Raw genomic sequence first — 27272 nt, 5'->3', positions numbered from 1 at the left:
AAAACGTGGTCAAAACAACAAGCACGCCAGCTCTCGGAAAGTCTTGATGACGTTTTCCTTTGACTTCAAGGGCTCATTCCTCTTTGACTTTCTGGAACAGTGCGCCACAATTGAAGAGCAGCGGTACTTGGACGCTGCATCAATTGAAGCGCACTATCACGTGCAAACGCCCTTGAATGTCGACAGACGGCATTATTCTGTTGCAGCGTAATGCCCACCCACATGTTGCCAGACTGTTACGACTACGCTCCAGATATTTCGCTGGGAAGTATCTGCACATCCTGTAGAGCTCGCATGATGTCTGGACAACCATTTTCTGTTGAAACAGTACATGATATTGCCTGTGCCTATTGTCCGTTTTATTCTTGCCATATCTAATATGGACTGCTCCTCCATAGAGTCCCAATCTCTACCAATGCAGTTTCCATATTTTTGGAGACCTGAAGAAAGGAATCCGTTGTCGTCGACTTGATTCGGATGAAGGCGTGCACACCTAGGCGCAATGGTTTCACAGGTAACTGCAAACCTTATTCCGTAAAGACATTTCCCATCTTCTCTCACAGTCGGATACACGTATTAAAGTTATTATCTATGAAATAATAGTTCACTTTGTAATTTTCGATCTTTCTCGTTCTTATTTGACTGACCGTTATAAATATACAGCGTGCTCTTGGCTATCATTAGTGGAGGACGAGTAAATTAGTGGCTTTGACGATCGGTGGTTTACGCCAAGAATTATTTACTGTGAGAATAATATTAGCAGTTCATGTTAGATATGGTATGAATGAAAGGGACAGTAGGTACAGGAAATATCATAAACTGATGTTCTGTTTCACGAGAAGATGGTCGCCCAGACATCATTCGAGCTCTACAAAACGTGCAGATACTTTCAGGACCGGCACGAGTGCCTGGCTTGTCTCCGACGAAGCACGTGTGGGGCATGATTTGGCTAGTGAATCGCGGGACAAGTCCATTTAAGAGACGTGTTTTTTAAGTAAGTACCGTTTTGGAATTAAAAGAAGGCGTGCTAAGATATCCCAATAATTTTATTTGTACATGAAAGCCTGTACCTTAATATGCGCACTGACGCCATTACAGTCTGATTATTCCTTGCTTACGTTGTGTACTGAGTAAGATGCTCCGATAATCGTGAGTCCCACCGACTGTGAAGTACGGCCTGTTGCAAGATTTCTTAGTGCTAAAGGCCTAAAAGCGATCGATACTCATCGTGAGATCTGTGCAGTTTGGGAGAAAACATTATGAGCGATGGAATGGTAAGAAAGTGGGTGAGAGCATTTAAAGATGGCCGCACAAATGTGCGTGGTGAACGACGGAGTGGGCGTCTTTCGGTCGTTAATGAAAGTTTGGTAACGGCAGTGGACAATAATGTGACAGAAAACAGACGCTTTACGATTTCCTCCTTGCGGGATGACTTTCCTGATGTGTCTCGTAGTGTTTTGTATGGCATTGTGCCCGAGCACTTGAATTACCGAAAATTGTGCGCACGTTGGGTACCGAAAATGTTGACGGATATCCACAAAACCAAACGTTTAGACAGTGCATTGACTTTCTGAAATGTCGGCAGAAGTGCCAACACCGTGTTTTTTGAGGAAGCCGAAATGCACGCTATAAGCTCACGCAGGCTGGCGTGAGGTCTGAAACAGGATACGTAATGAATGCTATAAAGAAAAGTACGTAGTTGCTGGAATACTTAACTTTAATCCACAATTGGTGAACATTGGTCTTGTTACTGTACATGCTTCATTAGATACATAGCAAAGGATAAATGGCGCCTTGCTAGGTCGTAGCAATTGACTTAGCTGAAGGCTATGCTAACTATCGTCTCGGCGAATGAGAGCGTAATTCTCAGTGAACCTTTCATAGCAACGTCGGCTGTACAACTGGGGCGAGTGCTAGTAAGTCTCTCTAGACCTGCCGTGTGGCGGCGCTCGGTCTGCAATTACTGATAGTGGCGACACGCGGGTCCAATGTATACTAGCGGACCGCGGCCGATTTAAAAGGCTACCACCTAGCAAGGGTGGTGTCTGGCGGTGACACCACACTTTCCTTGAGCTGTACCACAACGACGGTGATGCTTTCTTAAGCGAAATTGTTACAGGCGATGAAACAAGGGTCGCCTACGTCACACCAGAATCAAAGCAACAGTCCATGGAAGTTGAGCTAGGGCATTGTTTTGCTGCAAGACAATGCCCGTCCGCATGTGGCGAATCAGACCAAAGATCTCATCACATCTTTTCGATGGGAAACTCTAGATCGTCCTCCGTACAGCCCCGATCTTGTACCCAGTGACTACCATCTGTTCCTGCACTTGAAGAAACACCTCGGCGGTCAGCGTCTTCAAGACGATGACGAAGACAAAACAGTGGTGATGCAGTGGTTAACAAGTCAGGTGGCAGACTTCCATGAGGAGGGTATTCAAAAACTGGTACAACGTTATGACAAGTGCCTCAATATTGACAGAAATTATGTAGAAAAGTAGATTAAGGTACAGGCTTTCATGTAAAAATAAAGTTATTGAGGCATCTTAGCACGTCTTTTTTTTATTTTCAAAACAGTACTTACTTAAAAAACACGCCTCGTGTGTCTTATAGAGCTACACGAACAAGTCGAGAAGCTGTGTAATAATGTAATTCCAAGATGTCAGAGCTTCCGTTTCCGGCATTGGGGACCATACCAATAAGGGTGTTTCAGGATTGGTTCATCCAACCGTACCTGATAATCACTTGAGCTTTTCTTGAGTAAAAGGAAACGTTTGAAGTACATCATTTGTATAATTTCTGAGTTGACTGGGAAACCATAAGACAATATTCTGATTTTACTCTCCGCCAGTGTGTTTTCTGATATGAGAAATGCTAATGTATCCCAAATACAATGGGTATTGAAGCTGCGTGGCACTTGTTCCAGCGGGCCGTTTTGTTAAGATTAATGCCACTGTTTCGGGATGCTGGGGAGAGGCGGCACCTTTGTGGGGTGGTGTGGGGAGGCCGGAACCGCTACCCGCGCAGCTTCCGGCAGCGTCAGCAGTCTGAGCGCGCACAATACGTGACGTGACCGGCATGCGACGCCGCCAAGCGACGCCCCGCGACACCGATCCTATGTTTACGACCGCCTACAGCGCGCCGACGCGTCCCGCCAACGCCATTAAAAGTGCCTCCTCGCCTGTCGTCGCCACTTAAGTCGAGAAAGCAGTAATAACGCAAAGAAGAACAGCAGGGACTCCAACCAGGACATGGAAGCTGCAACGTTTCGATTTCTGGTATTGTAGCAGCAAGTCAGTGAAGTACGAGGGTCGTTTGAAAAGCCCGTGCAAAGTCCGAGAGATGGCACCACCAGCGCGTATCGAGGTCGTGTTTAATTAGTAGTATCTTCGGGAAGAGCGCGCACCAAGTTTCAGCCATATTGGTTTACTTCTTTGTGTTTGGCATTCGTGTGAATCAAAAAGTCGAGTGATTGTCAAAAAAAGGACGAAAAAGAATTTCGTGTGGTGATTAAACACTACTTTATGAATGGCAAAGGCAACGGCCTTGCCGCAGTGGATACACCGGTTCCCGTAAGATCACTGAAGTTAAGCGCTGTCGGGCGTGGCTTGCACTTGGATGGGTGACCATCCAGGCCGCCATGCACTGTTGCCATTTTTCGGGGTGCACTCAGCCTCGTGATGCCAATTGAGGAGCTACTCGACCGAATAGTAGCGGATCCGGTCAAAGAAAACCACCATAAAGACCGGAAGAGCGGTGTGCTGACCACACGCCCCTCCTATCCGCATCCTCAGTTGAGGATGACACGGCGGTCGGATGGTCCCGATGGGCCATTTGTGGCCTGAAGACGGAGTGCTTTGTATGAAAGGCAAAACGCCTCAGGAGACTAAAGAGAAGCTTGATAAACATTATGGTAACACTGCATCTTCGATTATGGCAGTTTATAAATGGTTTCAAAATTTTCGGATTGGCCATATGGGCACAAGTGATGTTGAACGTTCTGGACGCCCTGTGCAGGTTACGACTCCAGAAATCATTGATAAATCCATGATATGGTGATGGATGATAGAAGAGTTAAGGTACGTGAGATTGCTTGTGCTGTGGGCATATCGAATGAACAGGTACATGATATTTTCCATAAACATTTGGACATGAGAAAGCTATCCGCAAGAAGGGTTCCGCGATTCCTCACGTTTGACCAAAAACTGAATCGTGTGAAGTGTTGCAAGAATGGTTTTCAGCTGTTCAGGAAGTATCTGCAGGACAGTCGCTTCGTCACTGTGCGTGAAACATGGATACATTACTACACTCCTGAGACCAAACAACAATCTAAACAATGGGTTACCGGGGGAGAATCTGCACCAAAAAAGACGAAGACCATTCCTTCGACGGGAAAGATTATGGCGAATGTCTTTTGGGATTCGCAAGGGATAATCCTCATCAGCTATCTGGAAAAGGGTAAAACTATTACAGGTGCACATTATTCAACATTATTGGACCGATTGAAATTCGAGCTGCAAGAAAAACTCGTTTCACATCCCCCCATTTCTGTAGACTTGGCTTCCACGGAGTACTGTTTGTTCCCCAATTTGAAGAAATGGATGGCGCGACAAAGATTTTACTCTAACGAGGAGGTGCTTGCAGCAACTAATAGCTATTTGGCAGAGTTCGACAGTTCCTATTATTCGGAAGGGATCAAGAAATTAGAACAGCGTTGACGAAGTGTATAAGTCTAAAAGGAGACTATGTCGAAAAATAAAAAAAGGTTTACCCCAAGCACATAAGTAGTTTTTGTTTTTGCACGGACTTTTCAAATGCCCCTCGTATGCATACATTCTGAAGATATAATACCTCTTGCAACTAGTTATGTTACATGTTGTTGTTGTATAGAGTCCGAAGACTGGTTTGATGCAAGTCTCAACGTTTGTCTATTCTGCGCAAGCCTTTTCGTCTCTGCGTAACTATTGCAACGCACATCGGTTTTAACCTGCTTACTGTATTCACCCCTTGGTCTCTCTATACAGTTGTTACTCCCCACACTTTCTCCCGGCGCCATTTTTCGTATCTGGGAATGTTTCCTATCAAAAGATAACATATTGTTGTCAAATCGTTCCACAAATTTCTTCTTTCACCTTTTACATTCACCATCTACTCATTCTTTTTTCTGTCTACCCATTTTACCTTCAGCATTATTCTGTAGTAACCATTTTATAAGCTTCTATTCTCTTGTCTCAACTCACTGTCCACGTATCACTTCCGTGTAATGTTACACTCCATACTAATGTCTTCAAACAGTACTTCTCAACATTTCAATTTACATTAGATGTAAATAAGTTACTCATTTTCAGAAATGCTTTTCTTGCTATTGCCAGTCTGCAGTTTATATTCCTCTATTTCTGTCATCGTTAGTTATTTTGCTAAAACAGAACTAATCTATTCCTTTTAGTATTTCATTTTCTAACCTAAATCCTTGAGTACCGTCTGACTTAATTCCACCAGTATTTCACCTCTGTTTTACTTTTATTGAAGTACATCTTATAACCTCCTTCCGAGACATTATCCATTCCGTTCAATATATCTACCAAGACCTTTTGCCATCTCTGACAGAATAGCAATGTCATCAGCAAACCTTAAAGTTTTTATTTGAACTCCCTGAATTTCTTTCCTCTTCCAAGTTTCTCATAGGTTTCAGTTGCTACTTTCTCAATGTCCAAAGGAAATAACATAGCGGATAGACTACTACTCGCTCTCAACCACAGCTTTCCTTGCCCGCTCTTCGACTCCTATATCTGCAGTTCTCTTTCTGTACAAGTTGCAGTTAATCTTTCATTCTCTGTACCCTATATGTGCCAGCTTAAGAACTGTGAAGAGTGTAGCGTAGTTAACAGTGCCGAAAACTTTCCATAATTTCTCTAAGTCTACGAATCTATAAACGTTGGTTTGCCTTTCTTCTATTTTCTACCACACGTCGTACGGTCCGTACTGCCTTGCGTGTTCCTACATTTCCTCGGAGCCCAAACAGATAATTTATTCTCTGTAAATGATTGTCATGATTTCCCAAACCTATGACTTATGAAACCGATACTTGGGAAATACTCACACCGGTCAGTACCTGCCGTCTTTCTAATTGTAATTATTGCATTCTTCTTGACATCGGAGAGTATTTCGCCTGTCTCGTTTAATTTCTACATCAGGTGGAATAATGTGGCATTTTCTGCCTTTATCAGGATTCTCAGTAATTCTGAGGAAGTTTAATGCACTCCAGGCACCTTGATTCGACTTATGTCTTGCAATACTCTTTCAGATTCTCCTCCCAGTATGATATCTTTCTTGTCATCTTCATATAATTTTCATCTTTTTCTAAGATATTGTCTTGAAGTTCATTTGCCCTGCATAGAAATTATATTCATTCCTTTCAGCTTTCTCTGCTGTTCTTAGTAGCCGTTTGCCATCTGAGCTCTTAATTTTCATGCAACTGCTTCTCTTTTGTCCAAAGATGTCTTTCATTTCCCTATAAGCGACATTTTCCCCCTCATCATGCCTGCTTCTACAGTCTTGCAATTATCCTCTAGGTATTCCTGGTTAGTCATTTACCTGCAACGAAAATCCTCATCGGTGAAGCACGACGCATAGTGGTAATTAACTTCTGGAGCCTCATATTGTAGAGGGAACGGGTTTCTGAAGGACGCATAACCTACCGAGACGAACCGTGGGCAGTCGAACGTTGTTCTTTAGCCAGGTGAAACCCTTGTCTGTTGGGTCAACACGAGGAAGAATTTGAGCATGAAGCATAGTGTCTTTAAAGATATTGAGTGTAGTGTAAACCGCAGCGGAAAATGGGAAAGAGAGGAAGATAGATTGAAAGATGTGTTTTCCATATATATGACATAAGAGGTTGCAGCCCACCCAGGACAAAAACGTCAAAATACTGGCTGGCTCTCAACACCATGGGGCTTAACTTCTGACGTCATCAGTCCCCTAGAACTTAGAAGTACTTAAACCTAACTAACCTAAGGACATCACACACATCCATGCGCGAGGTAGGATTCGAACCTGCGACCGCAGCGGTCACGCGGCTCCAGACCATAGCGCCTAGAACCGCTCGGCCACTCTGGCCGGCAGTCAAAATAATATTTTCTGTAAGAGCTGCTTGAAGATAACCACAGAAAAATCTTTAAATTCATGTTAGTGGGACGTGAAAAACGATAATGTCGTCGGCGACAGTATCATAAGAAGGGGAAGTGAACGTAAGATTGACTCATTAACTCACTTTTGAATTTCGGAAAGGACTTTTGCGTTTAAGTGAGATCTACGAAACAACGACTGCCTTGACAGATACGGAAAGACCTGCCCTTGTTTCCAACGGTATTATTAAAATATATAATATTCGACTGGTTTCCTTTCAGGTGTTTTCGGAGGCGAACGTTCTGTTCAGCGTGGGCGGCAAGCACTACGACGGGGAGCCCATCACGTACACCTACATCGAGGACTGCATCTTCGAGAACTCGCGCAATATCTCCATCAAGCTTCACCACCGCGTCGGCCGCTTCGTCAAGCTGCGGCTGCACTTCGCCAATCGGTGGATCATGATCAGCGAGGTCACCTTCGATTCAGGTAGGTTCGTCAAAGTGTGTTTGCTCGGTATAGCCACAAATTTTCCATTATCTACCGCTGGGCTGAGCCGTCTTGATTTGTAAACACTTGTGGCGAGCTACAGTACTGCGGCATAGGGATTTTATTGTGTTCCAGGAGTGGAGACACGTACCTGTAGACAAACAAAAAATTTCGTTTTCTCGAAATGACAATTTAAACATTCTGACTACTTCTGGTATGCTCTCTCCGCAAGGAAAACCTCATAATGACATACAAACGTTACGGTGAGACAAGAGTTGTTAGTGGTGGTGCTGTTAAAGTTATTACCTGACTGAAATGAAAGTGGTGATGAACGTACTCTTATACAGCACTCACAGCATTAGCAAGAGAAACATCTTGTGTAAATGCAATGTCTCACCATTGTCTAATTTACAACATGGGGTCAGTACAAAATAAACTCGACCAGGTGTCTTAAGTTTACTTGACTTTGGAGGCTGGTAATAGTTCAAAGTTTTCAGGGAAAGGAAGGATTTCATTAGAGATGTACACAGCGATCCAGCTATTGTAAATCTTTTTTCATTTGTTGATACCCCCTTGACTTTAGCCCCCTTCTGCCTCAATTGATTTTTCACTTCTGAATTTTATAAATTACATACTTGTATATTTATTGCCATAAACGGAACGTACTACCGCTAGCAGAACTACGAAAATAATTAATAATTTAAACAACATAGCGTGGAACATACGCTGGGTGTAAAAAAAGGCATGGCCAAACTTTTAAGAAACATTACTCACAGGTAGAGAAATAAAACGTGTTCTGTGGACATTGGTCTGCAAATGTTTTATTTCCCTGTTAGAGCTAATTTTATACTACTCTTCATATTCACATTAATCGTGGGGAACATAGCTGGTTTCAATAAAACTTACCAAACATAATGCAAAAAGTTGTGGTGAATAACTCAGACAATCTTGGAAGCAGAAAAAATTTTAGTGACAAAACAGAAATCACGTAGGGAGTCCCACAGGGTTCAGGTTTGGGTCCACGCGTATTCCTTATTGTGTACCGTCCGGAATCCTCACGAAATTGTGCAGTCACGTCATCGAAAAAGATTTTCTGTCAACGTTTGGGCCGACGTTCTTGGTGACTGTTTCTTAGGACTTCATGTTCTTCCACCCAGGCTCAACAGAGAAACCTGCCATAATCCACCATTTGGTAGAAGATGTACCTTTACGAGTGGGACAAGACATGTACGTCAAGCACAATAGATCACTTCCTCATTTTAGTGTTACGGTTTCTAAGCATATAAAAAACAAGATTGCTTAGTAGATGTGTAGGTACAGGTGGACGAATTCCTTGGACTCCGTGCTCTTCTGACCTAGACCCGCCAGAATTTAATTTGTGGGGAATTTGAAAGCTATTGTGTACAGCACGCCGGTACAAGTTCAACAAAGTCTCTGTGCCCTTATTTCAGAAGGCTGTGAAACAATACACAGTCATATGTCAGAGCATCAGGGATTCAATGTGATGACGAGTTGATGCATGCGTCCTTGCTAACGGACGGTATTTCGAACATTTCATTTTTGAACCATTTGTTTTCCTACTTTGCTGATGTGCTCTTTTCTAGTGCGTTTCCCATAATTAATTTGCTCAGAGCTGTAGGAATTGACCTCTAATGCGGTTCTGTACCCATGTTCATATAACATATTTTCTTCCTGAATGTCTGGCTGTACCTTTTTGTTAAAACCGGTACGTCACGCTAGGTGAAACACAAAAATAAATGAAATACATGACAGCCAATAAAATAACGCAGCATTTGTCATTTATAGTATTTTTACGCAACAATACCCACTTTATGTGATGTGGTACTAAACACTCTATCCACAAACAAATATCACATTTACAGCACATTTTTCTTGGAGTTACTCTGCCGTTTTCTGCGCCACCCAGAAGTTGCAGTGGTCCAAGATTAGCTCTTTCTACCCTGATCTGCTACACCAGAATCTCCACCAGTTTCCGTATTAGTTTCAGGAGGCTCAATAAGTAGATCTGTTGCAACTTCTTCCCAAGCCTCAAGAATAGCCAGTAGTTAGTGCACAGTCACGCCCCTGAATAAGAAGGAATCATTATATTGAACGTTCTGCTAGTGTAACTAATTTGTAGCACATTTATAAACAGGATTAGAAACCATAATAGTGAATTGTGTTATGTAGGTAAACTATATCATAAATTTGTAAATAATAGATTTCAGCTATCAGTCGTCCTTTGGAATTTTTATTGGTAGATCTAGATTTGAGCTACGAACTAGCCATTCGCAATGCAATGAATGAACTGTGAACAAAGCCCGACCAAGAGGCATTACATGAATTGACCAAAAATGATAGTGCATTGAGAATAGCTAGTTCCTAGCTGAAATCTAGATGTGCCAAAAAAATTCCAAAGGACAACTGATAGCTGAAATCTATTATTTACAAATCAAAAATAACGGTCGTTGCGTCCAACAGCCTCTGAATGAAGGGTAACCTGATATATCACAAATTTCAGCATCTTAACGTCATCATTAAGCAAACGTTGTAAACATTGCAAGATAAATTTCGACAGAAAATTATAAAATATAACCCTGTTCAGAAAAAATCTTCAGTAGTTGAAGCACCAGACATTGACCTCTTCCTTCATACTGCTGGTACAGTCCCGCCTAAATACTGCATCAACAATAAAACGTTCCTATCTAAGAGGCATACAACAATAAGCAATCAAATGCATGCATCGTTGCCAACATGAGAACATAATGGCAGACTGTTACGTGACATATACACTACGTGATCAAAAGTACCCGGACACTTTGCTCAAATTCCGTGGCGCCGTCCATCGGTAATGCTGGAATTCAATGTGGCGTTGGCCCACCGTTAGCCTTGACGGCAGCTGCCACTCTCGCAGGCATACGTTCAATCAGATGCTGGAAGGTTTCTTAGGGAATGGCAGCCCATTCTTCACCGAGTGCTGCACCGAGGAGAGCAATCGATGCCGGTCGGTGAGGCCTGGCACGAAGTCGGTTCAAATGTTTCAAATGGCTCTGACCACTATGGGACTTAACATCTATGGTCATCTGTCCCCTAGAACTTAGAAATACTTAAACCTAACTAACCTAAGGACATCACACAACACCCAGTCATCACGAGGCACGAAGTCGGCTTTCCAAACCATCCCAAAGGTGCTCTGCAGGATTCAGGTCAGGACTCTGTGTAAGTCAGTCCATTACAGGGATGTTATTGTCGTGAACCACTCCTCCAAAGGGCGATGCATTATGAAAAGGTGCTCGATCGTTTGAAAGATGGAATCGCTATCCCCGAGTTTCTCTTCAACAGTGGGAAGCAAGATGGTGCTTAAAACATCAATGTAGGCCTGTGCTGCGATGCGCTACGCAAAACAACAAAGGGGGCAAGCCCCCTCCATGAAAACCACGACCACATCATAACACCACCGCCTCCGAATTTTACAGTTGGCAGTACACACGCTCGCAGATGATGTTCATCGGCATTCGCAACACCCACGTCCTACCATCGGATCGCCACATTGTGTACCGTGATTCTTCACTCCACACAACGTTTTCCTACTATTCAATTGTCTAATGTTTACGCTCCTTACACCAAGTGAGGCGTCGTTTGGCATTTATCGGCGTGATCTGTGCTTATGAGCAGCCGCTCGGCCATGAAATTCAAGTTTTCTCACCTCCGGATAACTGTCATAGTAGTTGCAGTGGATCCTGATGCAGTTTGAAATTCCTGTGTGACGGTCTGGATAGATGTCTGCCTATTGCACATTACGACCCTCTTCAACTGTCGGCGGTCTCTGTCAGTCAACAGACGAGGTCGGCCTGTACGCTTTTGTGCTGTACGTGTCCCTTCATGCTTCCATTTCACTATCACATCGGAAACAGTGGACCTAGGGATGTTTAGGAGTGTGGAAATCTCGCATACAGATGGATGACACAAGTGACACCCAATCTCCTGACCACGTTGGGAGTCCGTGAGTTCCACGGAGCGCCCTATTGTGCTCTCTTACGTTGTCTAATGACTACTGAGGTCGCTGATATGAAGTACGTGGCAGTCGGTGGCAGCACAGATTAGTATCACACTTCACACAGTCGCACACATACACGCACAAGCACACGTCACCCTGCATCGCCTTCCCACGTGTCCCTTCTTCTCCTCCATTTACTCCTCTCTCTCTCTCTCTCTCTCTCTCTCTCTCTCTCTCTCTCTCTCTTTCTCTCTCTCTCTCTCTCTCTCTCTCCCTCTCTCTCACTAGCTGCAGCTTACGAAGACGATTCCGTATCACTAAAACCAAGAAAAAGATAGTATCTGTCTCTCCGTTCGGTGGTTGTAAGGACGTTGACCTTCTGTAAAAGAGTCATTACGTGGATATTAAATCGAATGTAAATGAAGACCCTTACTAAAAAATTCTTAATTTCCTTAACAAGGCTCGTGCGAAAGGAAGTCATAAAGTTTTAGCAACAACTCAACAAAATAAAACTGCGACGATGAATTTTTGTGATGCTATCAGTCATTCTCTACATATTCAACCTTTAAATGTGGCACATTTTCCCAATGAAGAGTGACCTGATAGAGACATTGTTTGTAGAAATCCACATTTTGCCTGTTCAGGAAAGTTTCCACCACGAAAGTCACGTCGTCCTAATTCTGGAGACACGTGCCGTACACTGGTTCCCTTGTCTGAGCAAAGAAAAGAAGTCGAGGGGTGGTATGTCAGGTGAATACCTGGCAGGGCGTAAGGGAGAGGGGCCTAAATTAACTTTGACAGCCCATAGAAGCAACACGTGTGCCCGTGTCCTGTACAGAATATGTTACGGCATTTTCGTATAACAAAAACACTCGCTTGGGGGCTTTGACTGCCTTCCGTAAGCTCCTCAAGTGATATCAGTGGAGTGCTCTTGTGACGGTTTGCTCCTTACAAAATACACTCGACAAAACTTGAAGGATTGTGGTTTCGTCTTCGGCGATGGCGAATATACACGTTTCAGATGCTTGCTCTGCCCCTTTGCCTTGGGGCCATGGTTATAGTCCCACCACTTGTGCCTGATTATTAGGCGTCTAAAGAAGTCATCTGAACTGACCTTAAACAGTTGTAACGTGTCCGCTGCAGCCTCGATCCGGTTGGCTTTCGAACTGGAGTGATCGATCACGAAACTAGACGGGGGCGACTTTTCTCGCGATGGAAATGTTGTGCAAGATGTGAAAGTAGGTCCGTGACTTACTTTCACCTTTTTCACTGTGGCTTCGACTGTGAAACGCTGGCACTCGAGCACATGGATCTCCACTTCCTTTATGGTTCCCGGCTTCCACACTTGGATACCCGCCAATCAGATTTCTTTGATGACAGTAGAAACTACTGCGCCACCTAACCACTATGTCATATGTTAGTACACCGTTGCTTCAACCGTGTCATTGACAACTCCAGCCACATTAGCACATCGCTGTCGACCCAGTGCTATTTGTGTCCACAGCCACTCATCCATATCGTCCGCTGAGGTGTTAGCATCTATACGGTCACTATCATGGCTTGCCCTACTATCTGCGACAAGATTAATAATTACATAACTGGTGGGTGTTCGAGAACATCATGATGCCTTGAGCCGCTGTTTTGTCCAAATACACTGCTGTGCAAAACTTAAGGACGAAAGTAACCTTTGTGCTGCTAATTAATATCGCTCGAAGAAACTTGGACCATACATACACTCCTGGAAATTGAAATAAGAACACCGTGAATTCATTGTCCCAGGAAGGGGAAGCTTTATTGACACATTCCTGGGGTCAGATACATCACATGATCACACTGACAGAACCACAGGCACATAGACACAGGCAACAGAGCATGCACAATGTCGGCACTAGTACAGTGTATATCCACCTTTCGCAGCAATGCAGGCTGCTATTCTCCCATGGAGACGATCGTAGAGATGCTGGATGTAGTCCTGTGGAACGGCTTGCCATGCCATTTCCACCTGGCGCCTCAGTTGGACCAGCGTTCGTGCTGGACGTGCAGACCGCGTGAGACGACGCTTCATCCAGTCCCAAACATGCTCAATGGGGGACAGATCCGGAGATCTTGCTGGCCAGGGTAGTTGACTTACACCTTCTAGAGCACGTTGGGTGGCACGGGATACATGCGGACGTGCATTGTCCTGTTGGAACAGCAAGTTCCCTTGCCGGTCTTGGAATGGTAGAACGATGGGTTCGATGACGGTTTGGATGTACCGTGCACTATTCAGTGTCCCCTCGACGATCACCAGTGGTGTACGGCCAGTGTAGGAGATCGCTCCCCACACCACGATGCCGGGTGTTGGCCCTGTGTGCCTCGGTCGTATGCAGTCCTGATTGTGGCGCTCACCTGCACGGCGCCAAACACGCATACGACCTTCATTGGCACCAAGGCAGAAGCGACTCTCATCGCTGAAGACGACACGTCTCCATTCGTCCCTCCATTCACGCCTGTCGCGACACCACTGGAGGCGGGCTGCACGATGTTGGGGCGTGAGCGGAAGACGGCCTAACGGTGTGCGGGACCGTAGCCCAGCTTCATGGAGACGGTTGCGAATGGTCCTCGCCGATACCCCAGGAGCAACAGTGTCCCTAATTTGCTGGGAAGTGGCGGTGCGGTCCCCTACGGCACTGCGTAGGATCCTACGGTCTTGGCGTGCATCCGTGCGTAGCTGCGGTCCGGTCCCAGGTCGACGGGCACGTGCACCTTCCGCCGACCACTGGCGACAACATCGATGTACTGTGGAGACCTCACGCCCCACGTGTTGAGCAATTCGGCGGTACGTCCACCCGGCCTGCCGCATGCCCACTATACGCCCTCGCTCAAAGTCCGTCAACTGCACATACGGTTCACGTCCACGCTGTCGCGGCATGCTACCAGTGTTAAAGACTGCGATGGAGCTCCGTATGCCACGGCAAACTGGCTGACACTGACGGCGGCGGTGCACAAATGATGCGCAGCTAGCGCCATTCGACGGCCAACACCGCGGTTCCTGGTGTGTCCGCTGTGCCGTGCGTGTGATCATTGCTTGTACAGCCCTCTCGCAGTGTCCGGAGCAAGTATGGTGGGTCTGACACACCGGCGTCAATGTGTTCTTTTTTCCATTTCCAGGAGTGTATAACGAACTGGTACAGTATAGTACGAGAGGTAGCTGAATGAAATACGCAATTAGGCCAATAGAAATAACACTTTTATCCAAAGACAAGACTTATTCTGAAGTCATCGCAGTTGATGATCATCCAGTGGACATGACAACAGGCGACACGGATCTTTAATAGGGTGTGTCATTACCGCGGACGGCAATGCACTCTCTGCTACATGTTCCTAAGCTGGCCAAGAGGTTAGGAAGGACATTAATAATGTAGGGAACAGGGCACAAGGCTGCTGGAGTGGAATGCTGAGCCGCAATAAATTTGAGGACACAATAAAAAATGACAGTTATTTGACAAGCGTAAGATGCAAACACTGATAACTACACAATCACAGAATAATACCAACACAAGGAAAAGGTGATATAGTTTTAATACTAACTAAAACAAAATTTAAGAAGTTAGCACTCAATTAAGCAAACAATTCTTGAAGGCGCCCAAGATCAACAGCCGCTCGGGCCCATAACTTTAATAAAAGCAGTATTACTGCTACATATGATTAACTTCACAATTAAAGTTTTAAAAAACCTAAATATTGATGGAAGTTGAATGAACGAATTTTGACCTTGGCAAAATTATGGTCCCTTACGAACGTCAATACGGGAACACGGTTTATAGCAAGCAATAAGGTTTCAACTATTCAAATGTAAGTAGTCTTAACAGCAAAAGCGTCTAAGACAATTGAGCAACCTGATTAATAACAAAAGAACCTCCAACTTACAGAGCAAAGGGTAACAACAAGTATGAGGTCATCATTACGTAATACAGTAACCTGGAAAGAGTAAACACAAATTGGCACACTTGTTGCTTCAACATCGGCCGCGTGTCTGAATTTCGTGTGCGAGACCCGACCGGAAACAACAACCAGCACGGGCTGTACACTGACAGCAGCTTCTATAACACACACACAAAACCAACATTAATATGCAATTCGCATAAGCAGGTAGCCACAACGGTAAAATACAGGATTATCAGAAAACGAATGGAGATAAGATTCGGCTCAAAGTTTCATAAATTCGGTACTTCTTAATAAACTGCTGCTACAGTTGATGTTAATTCTGCCGGCAAGGCAGCTTCAATCAAATTAGCATTCATAAAAGGTAATCCGCAGTGCCCCTCAAGACTTGGACCCTGTAAAGATCGAAAACCTGCACTAACTACTAAGAACACCGCTCTTTGACGCCACAAGGCTTTCAACATGTTACAACCGCTCACAGGTAGCATGTGGCTCAGCAAAATCCATCTTAAGGCGATGAATTCATTTACAAATCGTGAAAGTAGCAATCCATTGAGATAAATTCGTCGAATATCGCCCACAATTGTTAGTAATCAAGAACCAGTAGCAAAATAAACCACTCGCGGTTAACAGTGATGCAAACTGAGCTCTTAAGCGATAAAGATGAACGTCCCTCGAACAAACAGAGTGGCCGCACAGAGCAGTCACGGTTTGAATTCGATCCACCCGACAAATGGCTCACCATTTGAAAATTAATCCAGGGAGCTGCCTTAAACCTGCAAATCAGGCCGAACTCCGGCGGTGTCATCAAAGCGAAAAGGCCGAACGACTCTTGGACGGAGCCTGTAGCCACATTCTAGTTCGGCTCGCCAACAGCCGCAATGACGTCACCTGCGCAGCACAGCAGCACAGCACGCGCCACCTGAGCCCCTGCGATGCTCCGCGCAGAATCGGTCCGTACTCCTTCTTAGCTTGTGGAGCGCCGGGCCCCGCATATCAAGGGGACGCTCGCCGACCAGCGCGCCCCAGAACATATCTTAGGTGATGGGACAGAGTTCTTGTGGAAGGATTTTCCATTCCTCCAGCCGTTGGATGGTCGTGGGTGACGTAGACGTACTGCATTACGTCTCTGCAACGCATCCCGCTCGTGGTCGAATGGGGGAGAACGGGCAGGCTAATCAGTTCGCCGAATATTCTCTCGTTCAAGAGCTCAGCCACCTAAGGTTGACATATTGTCGTCCATAACAATGAAGTCAAGGCCGAATTCGTTCCTGAAAAGACACATGTGGAAAAGGAGTGAAGTGTTACAATAACGTCGACCGATGATTGTACCATCTTCAAAGATTTGGAGGTCAGTACACGCATGTAACACTATGCCTCCCCATACCATAAAACCTCGACCACCAAACCGATCACGTTCGACAGTGTTCGTGGGTGCATTACATGTTTCCACCTCTCGGCACATGCGGTTACGTCCAGTACGGTCTAAGATGGTAGTTTGGTAGTCGAGGTGGTCCGGTGTTACGAGGCGTAATATTACGTGGGCGTGCAGACCTGCAAATATTTGGGCACAGTACACTCACAGTTCAACGATGTTGTGGCACGGTACTCCTTCCCAATTTGAGTGTTTCCAGGGCTTCCTTTGTCCCTGACTTCATTTTTATGGATGGTGATGTGCAATCAAATTGAAGTGTGCGGATGGAGAAGCTCTTGGAACGAGAGTATATTTGGCGAATGGACTCACCTGTCCTTTCCCGACGACTTACGTAGGACAGAGCACGTGTGAGATACATTGGGGAGACCTGTGCAGCAATTACACGCGCATCAATGACCGACCGACATTGTCAACCACACTGGTGGCGGATCGAAACGCCCTACCACAAGAACACTACCTCCCCGTGTCCAAGATGGGTGTACTATCAAAGTATAAATTACTTTCCGTAGCATTAGCTAAACCTAATGAGAACCACGTCCAGCCATATGTAAGGTCCGGAGGACCATTATGAATCACGATGACTTCAGTATAATTATTATCTTTGAATAAAGTATCATTTCTGTTCGTCTAATTGCTTATTTCTTTCAGTTACCTTCTTCATTATATTGTAGCAGCTGTTTCTGTGTACTTGTATGGTCTAAGTTTCACCGAATTATGTTTTTGGCAGTGACATGCCATGCGAAAGTTACATTTATCCTTGAGTTTAACACAACAGTATATTTATACACTATTCCTTCATCCCGCTGCTGTAATTTTTTTTTCTCGCTCCTGGTAGGACGAATGTCTAGACATACGCTGACCGCTGACCGCTATTCCATACATATATCTCCCGTAGGAATCGCAAAGACAAGACTAATTACAGTGCACACAGAGGGGTTAAAGCAACATTTCTTCTCGCGCTCCATACGAGAATGGCACGGATCCTCTGCCATGAAGTTGACAGTGGTTTGCAGAGTATAGAGGTAGCTTCAGACGGAGGAATTATTCACGTTGCGCTTCGCCTGTAGCGTGTATTACTCGAAGAAACAGACTGGCTGACGCGCCCCCTTTACGGGAAATGGTCGCCGGCCCCTAAGAATTGTGATGGCGGTACCCTGCTTCAGTAGCAACGGTGGTCCATTCACCGTCCTGTTGCGAGGAGGTTTCTGTCGGCGGCAGATCTCTCCCCGCTACAGTTTGCCCGTGAACGAAAGAGCGAGCAGCGCTCGTGGCGAGGGAAGTAGGTTTCCCGCAAAGTTTCTTCTGTTAGTCGTAGTAGCTACCAATTTCTATCTTCTGTTTATTCTTAACACACATTATAGAAAATAGGGACCAACTGATTGTGTCAGTATAAGTTTGTCAAACAGCCTTTAAGTGACGTAGTTGGAAGAAAGAGTGTGGGGACTCACCTGCTCGCACTTCACTTTGCGGAATGTAACAGCCATCAGCAAGTGACACGGCTGTTCCCCATGGCCGCTCGGAGTCCCTTGAATGCTGCCACTGGAGCACTAGGTCCACTTTTGTATGCAGCTGCATTTAGTTCACTGTGTACCTGGTTCAGCCAATACTAGAGTGATGCTCTACCAAAACTGCTGTTCGATTGTCTTGGTACATAAATAGTAGTAAATGGTAGGATTGCCGGTAGTATTGGTGGAATTAGTAAGGAAAGAAACTTAAAGGAAAATGTAAGAGAGAAAATGGGAGCTCGTGATTCCTCTTTCTTTTTCTATTTGTTTGGCTTTTTTGTTTTTGACGTAATTGAAACCACGCGTCATTCAGTGTTAGTCCATTGTGTATTTTATATACTTACAGAATATAAATTACATTTCAATAGTTATAAAAAGTAGTTGATCCCATAGGTCCAGCGCTCTTATGTAACCAAAGCAATTACTTTTGAGGCAAGTACAGTTTTATTTTACTTTTTTATTGAACAAATTGCTTTATCTAGCGCTGTGTTATATCTCTGTATTGTTTTCTTCATTTTTACTACAACATCCCTCTGTTTCAGGCTACAAAACAAATTTGGAATAAAAACTGACGTAAACATTGCGAATTTCAATTTTACTGTAAATACTGTTGATTCTTAAGATGGGAGGATAACTATGTGCATCAAAAATGTTCCACACGTTACCTAGACCTTTACATATCCTCACTAAGTTTCTACACGATTCACCGCTTCCGATTTTCAGAGGAAACTAGTCAGACAATGATCGTATGCGTAAAGAAAGCGATCGGTATTCGGTAACGACAATCGGTGTGCAACACACACACACACACACACACACACACACACACACACAGCGTTCAGATAACGCGGGTACTACATTAATTGACGATAACTACCAGAAGAGCTACCGCAGTCTATGCTTATTTATGCGGTAGCCTACTGTAGTTTTACAGCTTTACTGACATCCTTATATGTAACTTCAGACTCCGACTCAGGCTGTATCTCTGATTGTGATACTGCTTGCCTATATTGACCCATTTTCCATCTCGAATTATTCCCTCCTCTCTCAGCAACTTAGTACAGCTTCGGTGTAGTACTCCTCTAGCAACGCTGCAGTCTTGGTTGTATCCATACCCAGTGCAATCATTTGTTCTAGAGTACCCCTGAATTATTTTCTAATGATTCTATGACTGGTTCTGTTTTGCAAATAAATTGTGGTTGCACGTCTACGTGAGGGAAGCAGACATCACAAACTGCGTTAAACAATGTGGAGTATTTCTTTGTGAGCTTTTAGTAATGTGACGTCTAGTTTATTGTGGAATTAGAACCAAAATGGAAACTGCTACTTTCGACATTATTACAGGAACGTCAGAGATGGAAGCCAACAAAGATCTGCCGGAGATTAAACTTCCTATCCTTAAATTTATACCAGGTGCGATGAGTGGTAACGCGACACATTTTTTCTCTGCCAATTTTAGCTGAAAAACTGCAGAATTTGCTGTGGAACATCGTGGAATTTTCCCGGTTCAGCCCGTACAGTTGTATAAAGTCCCGACAGGTGGTGGCGCCGTGCGTAGTCTTCAAAATGGCGTTGTAACAGAGGTGCGTTTCAAGTAGAGAGCTGCATTAAGTTTCTTTTCGCGGAAATCCAGAGCATCGGAGATGTTAACAGGCGATTGCAGAATGCCTATGGAGGCCTGGCGGTGGACAAATGTCCGGTGATTAGCTGAGAAAACCACCTGTCATCACCGCAAATAGGTCACGTAAAACTGTCCGAGACCTCGTGTGCCGGCTGAGCGCACATAGCTGTGACGCATGCAATGTTGGAACTTGCGGAAACTCTCGTTCGAGGTTGTACTGTCTGCCGTCGGGTTCCCCTAAATGACATGCAGCACCGCATAACAGCCACGCTATAGGGGAAACAAACCAACAGCAAAACTGGCGAAGTCATCAGGTAAACATGCCGAAGAGTCCAGTCAATAGGAACCTTTCCTTGCAGAGGTCGCCGCGACATATCCGGCCACGGATTCCTACGCCGGGTTTCTATTGGCTCCAGCTCACTATATAGGCCCGGCCAGTCGATGGCAGGCCAGTCTTCGTCCGCTGGTAATAGCAACCGCTATAGCAGAGTCTCCGAGAAGATATCACCGAAGCCGCTGTACTGCACCGCCGATCGAAGTACCAGCCGACCGAGAGGAACCACATCTCCGGCTAGATCGACGGACGTCTACATCTATTGTCCAGCCAGCTATTGTATTGTAGAAGAAGTTACGTTCAATAAACTGTTGGAGAATACAACAGAGGTGATCGACAGATCACAATCAAACCCCAACTCGCTGGGTTTCCTTGCTATATAACAGAAGATCTTAAAGAGCAACTAAGCTTTGTCTCTGCGGAATTGCTAGAGGGTTACTCTGCTGCTGGTGACAATTTTTTGTTGAACACCATCTCGGGCGATGAGACATGGGTTCATCACTTCGAACTGGGAACAAAACGACGACTTCAGCGTGCTGGTCGCCACAAAAATGCAAACGACTTTCTCCATGACAGCTCAAAGCCTGGCACAAGACTGCACATCCCAGAAGAGTTCACAAAACTTCACTGTACTGTTCCTCCTCATCCACCACACAGCCCGGATCTTGCACCTCCCGACTTCCGTCTGTTCAGCCCACTGAAAGATTCCTTCGCAGGAAGCCGTACGTGGATGATGGGGAGTTTATTGATTCAGAAAGAAATTAGCTCCGATGTCGACTAGTGGAGTGGTGACATGCGGGCTTACAGGCCCGGCCAGTAAGGTGGCGTAAGGTCTTTACATTAAACGTAGATTACATTGGAAAATAAGGATTTGTTGCCAAAGAAGGGGGGGGGGGAATAATATTATGTATTGCAACCTTAATAAAACCAAAGTTGCATTAGAAGAAGAAAATGTGTTGCATTACTTATTGGACATCCCCTGTAGAATTCGTATAAATAATAAACGAATGAATATCTCCACAGTAATTCCATTAACAGAATTCCACTAAATTCGACGTTTTTTCCTTGACCAGGTCGTATTTTTATCAATGGATATTATTTTGCGAAATTATTAGGACAAACGGGAAGACACACGGTCTTTTCAATCTGTGTATACAGAACCGAATGTCGAATTATCGGTTTCACGTTGCTTCGCATAATAATTGTCGAGCGTATTTGCCGATACGGAAATGCAAATATCGTAATAGAGCTGTGGGAACAAGGTATGTGGTGCGCACTTCGATAGTGCGTCACAGGAATGCAGAATCGGGTAGCGGTGGAACGCTGAATTCCGCTCTGGCTGAATTTCGAAATGCGGCTGCAACGCCAGTTATTTCACAGGTATTGTATTCCGTTAAACACCTGGCATGCCTCGATCCTAAACAATACAAATTTCCCGTTTGGCTGCGAGCTTGCTGCGCGCTCACTGTACATCGGTGCGAGAGTAGAGAAGTGCAGGAATTCGGTTATCGCTGGCAGCGACACGAGCCTCTCGCCAGCTGCATCCAGTTCAGCAGTAGCAAACTGCACACTTGCACTCGAGGCAGTCGGCTCTTCCGTGACTGGATACGGTTGGTTAGAGGTTGACCCAGCAGCCACTCTTAGGGGCATCAGCATTTGAAACACAGCCCCATACCAGTAAACGTTTAAAACAACGGTGCTTTATATGTCGGTCACACAAAGCAGTCCTGAAGGATATCCAAACATTAGAGTATGTGATTCTGGATTACTGGGCTCTAGTTTGAGACATGATACTTTACACCATCAGCCTCTACAATATTTTTAAACTTTCTGGCGCATCAAAAGTGTGTTCGGGCCCGGAACTCAAACTTATGTCCAGCTTACGTTGCAAATTCATGTCCAGCACACATGGAAAATTTGTGAAGAAGTTTCAAATGATATTTTCATCTGGTTCAATTCAATATCGAATGTCCTCAGCAACTGTTTCTTCCCTAAATGCGAGATAATGTACAGCAGTCAGACGCTAATAATCTGTATACAGCAGATCTAGATTTCAAACACTGTGTGGCTGTCACCATTGCTAGGACCATATAAGAATACATTACAATTAGAGAGACATTGCACGAATCAAAGCATAATAAAGTTGTATTAGATATGTACTAGAGTAGATAATAAAGTAACATACAGGGGAGATGCATGTCAAACCATCAGTCTGGTATGGGTGTACAAATAGCTCCTACTAGACTATCCATGTCAGTGTTTCAGTTCACACTAAGGCCGCTGTTAACAATTGCTACACAACAGACCTTTGTGTACGCCATATTGGTGTGCAGAGACCACTATACATGAGTGGCTTAGATTCGTGCTTTTATTGAAATTCCTGTATTAGTATATGTTTTAACACTGATGATAGCCACACAGAGCTTGAAATCTAGGTCTGGAATCAACAGATAATTGGCGACTAATTGCTGTACATTCTCTCAACTTTATACTTTTATTTATGTTAAGAAGTTGCGGGTATAGAAGTAAAAATAAATGTAAATGTCGTGTGACTAGGGTCTCCTGTCGGGTAGACAGTTCGCCGGGTGCAAGTCTTTCGATTTGACGCCACTTCGGCGACTTGCGCGTCGATGGGGATGAAATGATGATGATTAGGACAACACAACACTCAGCTGGGAATCGAACCCGGGCCCTTAGGATTGACATTATGTCGCGCTGACCACTCAGCTACCGGGGGCCGACGGGTGTAGAAGTACAAGCATCAAGAAAAGTCGTTCAGGAGTTATTGTAACTGTTCATATATCAATTGGAAGGTCACATGTGACGTTATTCTTAAACATTCACACAGTTACCACGACCGCTATGTGCGGATACAACGTCGCACCTGAATGGTTTGCAGCATTTCAATTGAAAGTAAAGCGCCAGCAGGGACTCTTTAGAGACGTCTGTGGAACAGTAGAGCGAACATCCACCATGCCACGAAGGACAATTGCGACCAATGATCAGGTCGGCATATTCGCATTATGCGCAGATGGCTTGTCAAACACCGAAGTTGCCTGACGTGTGCACCAAGGTCAAAGCGATGTGGTGCGGGTATGAAATCCGTTCTAATCGACAGGTACTGTCGAGGATTTACATCACACCGGCCGTCCATGTTCGAAATAGCAGATAATGATCGATATCTACGAATTTTTAGTCAAAGTAACCCTGAGTTCGGGGTTCGAAGAGGCTACAGGTCGCCATGCATCGCATCACACTGTTAGGGGTCGACTGCATGATACGAGGGTCCTGTCCTGACGACCAAGACGAGAGTGACGCTGTACACCACAACACCGAGGCCTCCGTTAAAGACAGGCGCAAGAAATAATGCGGAATGGATGGCAAGGCTTGGCGTTGGACGTTGTTTACAGACGAAACTCTAATCTGTTTGTACCCTACAATCGCAGACAAGTTGTTTGCAGGCAGTCCTGTAATACTGACAAGGGAACCTCCCCATCGCACCCCCCCAGATTTAGTTATAAGTTGGCACAGTGGATAGGCCTTGAAAAAACTGAATATAGATCAATCGAGAAAACAGGAAGAAGTTGTGTGGAACTATGAAAAAATAAGCAAAACATACAAACTGAATGGTCCATGTGCAAGATATGCAACATCAAGTGTGGTGTGAGCTCAGGAGCACCGTGGTCCCGTGGTTAGCGTGAGCAGCTGCGGAACGAGAGGTCCTGGGTTCAAATCTTCCCTCGATTGAAAAGTTTACTTTCTTTATTTTTGCAAAGTTATGATCTGTCTGTTCGTTCATTGACGTCTCTGTACACTATAATAAGTTTAGTGTCCGTGTTTTGCGACCGCACCGCAAAACCGTGCGATTAGTAGACGAAAGGACGTGCCTCTCCAATGGGAACCGAAAACATTTGATCGCAAGGTCATATATCAACCGATTCCTCGACAGGAAAACACGTCTGATATATTCTATACGACATGTGCGTCACATGACAGGAATATGTTGTCGACCCACCAAACTTGTACACTTGGCGAATGGGTAAATAGATTCTTCTACCGTGCCTGATTTAGGTTTTCTTGTGGATGTGATAATCACTCCCAAAAAAGTGATCGCATCGGACGGACAGATATAATTGTCTGAAAACAAAAAATTAAAATTCTCACTCGAGGGAAGACTTGAACCAAGGACCTCTCGCTCCGCAGCTGCTCACGCTAACCACGGGACCACGGCGCTACTGAGACCATAGTTTCCTTTCTGTTGCCTATCTTCCGCATGGACTACTCAGTTTGTATATTTTGCTTATTTTTTTCATAGTTCCACACAACTTCTTCCTGTTTTCTCGATTGATCTGTGTTCAGTTTTTCAAGGCCTATCCACTGTGCCAACTTATAACTACATCTGAGGGGGATGCGGTGGGGAGGTTCCCTTGTGAGCACGTCCAACAGCGTGTCCCACATGTGAAACTAGGTGGTGGCGGAGTGACGTTCTAGGAAGGGACTACATGGGGTCACTGTAACCCTCTACGGTGGAGGAACGAGATTCTGCAACCAGTAGTGGTACTGTTTCAGGGGCTCATCGTTTATTTATTTATTTATTTTTTTGTGATGACGTTTCATCAGCACTCTCCAGAGTGCTTATTTCCCGGACGAGAACCAAAGCGAACATGAGTGGGATCCAATGAAATGACCTTCTTTCGGACGCCGACAACGACTGTATACTGTACGCCACTTACGCAGAATCGCCATTGAATAGTGGGACTAGTTACACCAAGAATAGCTTGATAACCTTTTCTATGGTATGCGACGACGGATTCAAGCCCGCATTCCAGCAGTGGGACGTAACACCACGTACTGGTGTTGCTCACCGATGTGAAACAGACGATTTTGCCGTTGCACAAATGTTTTTTTTATTTATTTTTTATTGCGCGATTCAGACACATTAAAATAAATATATACACATGCTTCAGTCAATTTTTGGTTTACTGTGCCATGAATGTCGAAGTGCAGTGCTCATGCAAAAGTTTTGCTGATGTGTGTATATAACCTGTTAGTAACGATTGCTGAGTTGTGAGAATTCATTGTGAAAACCGATATTGTAGAATTAAAGTCAGATATCCAAGACCATTTTTCTTTCACGTTCTGTTAGAAATATTAAGTATTGTAGATGAGCGACGAAATGTTAAATACATGGAAAAATGCATGTTACACACCGTGTTGTTATACGATCGCACAGTGTGCATCATGCATTTCTCCTAGTATATCGATGGTGCAGACAGTTGCCAAAAATTTTTTTTGAAACGTAAAATGTTATGAACGTTCATTCGAATAATTCGCTGTGTTGTTTGTCAATGATTAAGGATTTTACATGTGACGTATTGAGAATGGTTTTCACTACCACCAATGAGACTGCCAAACGCTATTCTAATTCCTGTATTAGACGACCAAAGTAATGTGTTTGGACTCGAAGGTTCTGAACCAAAACTGAAACGCTTCTTCGTTATTGAATGAGTCTTCTGAATATTGTCTGATAGTTAACCGGAAAAGAAGAAGGAATATAGGCTAATCGGGCTCACGTCACAATAGCACTCATGGATAGTTGTGTATCTCAAGGTTGCTGCATGAGGTTGTGCGTTATTGTGTTGAAATAGAACTTTATCAATGATGCCGCAAAGTGTGTCTGGTCTTGTTTTTATGCTTGGACTTAGTCTTTTAATTCCTCGGTCTTTCTTTTTCTTTCTCCTATAAATACTGTACACAGGCTTCGTTATTAGCGTTAGGTAACTATGCCTTACTACCTTAGATGTTTGCACTGCAAGCTCAAATTGCATGGAAATCACACCATTAGAATGAATTAACACATAATTCCACAGAATAAATGGTTCATATGGATCTGAGCACTATGGGAGCACTATGGGACTCAACTTCTGAGGTCATTAGTCCCTTAGAATTTAGAACTAGTTAAACGTAACTAATCTTAGGACATCACACACATCCATGCCCGAGGCAGGATTCGAACCTGCGACCGTAGCGGTCTCGCGGTTCCAGACTGCAGCGCCTAGAACCGCAAGGCCACTTCTGCCGGCTCCACAGAATAATTAACTTTCATGAAATGATTAACGGTTTTATAAAACAGTTGGTACTAATGGTTCTAAGGCACATTCTGTGACATCGAGTGGTGTATTTCTGCTATTCTTCTTTAAAAAAAATTGTTTCTATACTAGTGGTACACGAGAGGTGAGAAATACTAAAAGTGGACAGGGCCAAAGTTTTGATATTTTGTAGCAGTTGGTTTGACATCGCTCCTCGTGAGGCTAATTTATCCTAAAATCAGTTAATGGAAAAGTATGCGACGAAAACACCTCCTTCGGATTGTAACACATAAACCTATAGGTTTTTGATAAATAATCAGCATTGGCGGCCGAAGACTTCCGGCATAAGTAGTCAGCCTCATTCTGCCATCGGCCTTGTCAAAGAGTGCGGAGGAGCGGATAGAGGTTCAGGGCACTCTCTTGTCCTAGGGGTGGGAAATTGCCCCTAAAAGGCGGAAGAATCAGCAATGATCGACGACATGAGGATGCAGAAGCCAATGGAAACCACTGCATTAAAGACACGTAACGTGTATCCACAGGACATGTGGCCTGTAACTGAAGAAGTGTCATGATGATCTCTTCATTGGCAAAAGATTCCGGAATAGTCCCCCATTCGGATCTCCGGGAGGGGACAGCAAGGGGGAGTTTACCACGAGAAAAAGATTGATTAATCAACGAAAGGATAACGTTCTACGAGTCGGGCCGTGGAATGTCAGAAGCTTGAACGTGGTAGGGAAACTAGAAAATCTGAAAA

General features: G+C 44.5%; 1 protein-coding gene and 1 pseudogene across 1 annotated transcript in view; both read left to right on the top strand.

The window, feature by feature from the left end:
* The window catches only part of LOC126481123 (discoidin domain-containing receptor tyrosine kinase B-like), a 255085-nt gene that overhangs the window by 141305 nt on the left and 86508 nt on the right, over nt 1-27272 (top strand). Inside the window, exon 7 of the mRNA XM_050104660.1 lies at nt 7406-7613. Coding sequence (XP_049960617.1) covers nt 7406-7613 — 208 coding nt within the window. The remainder of the gene's footprint in view (nt 1-7405; nt 7614-27272) is intronic.
* LOC126482754 (5S ribosomal RNA) lies at nt 3536-3653 on the top strand (annotated as a pseudogene).

Source organism: Schistocerca serialis, chromosome 5 (genome assembly GCF_023864345.2).
Source record: "Schistocerca serialis cubense isolate TAMUIC-IGC-003099 chromosome 5, iqSchSeri2.2, whole genome shotgun sequence".
Classification (NCBI taxonomy): domain Eukaryota; kingdom Metazoa; phylum Arthropoda; class Insecta; order Orthoptera; family Acrididae; genus Schistocerca; species Schistocerca serialis.
This window is presented reverse-complemented; position numbering and strand designations above follow the sequence as displayed.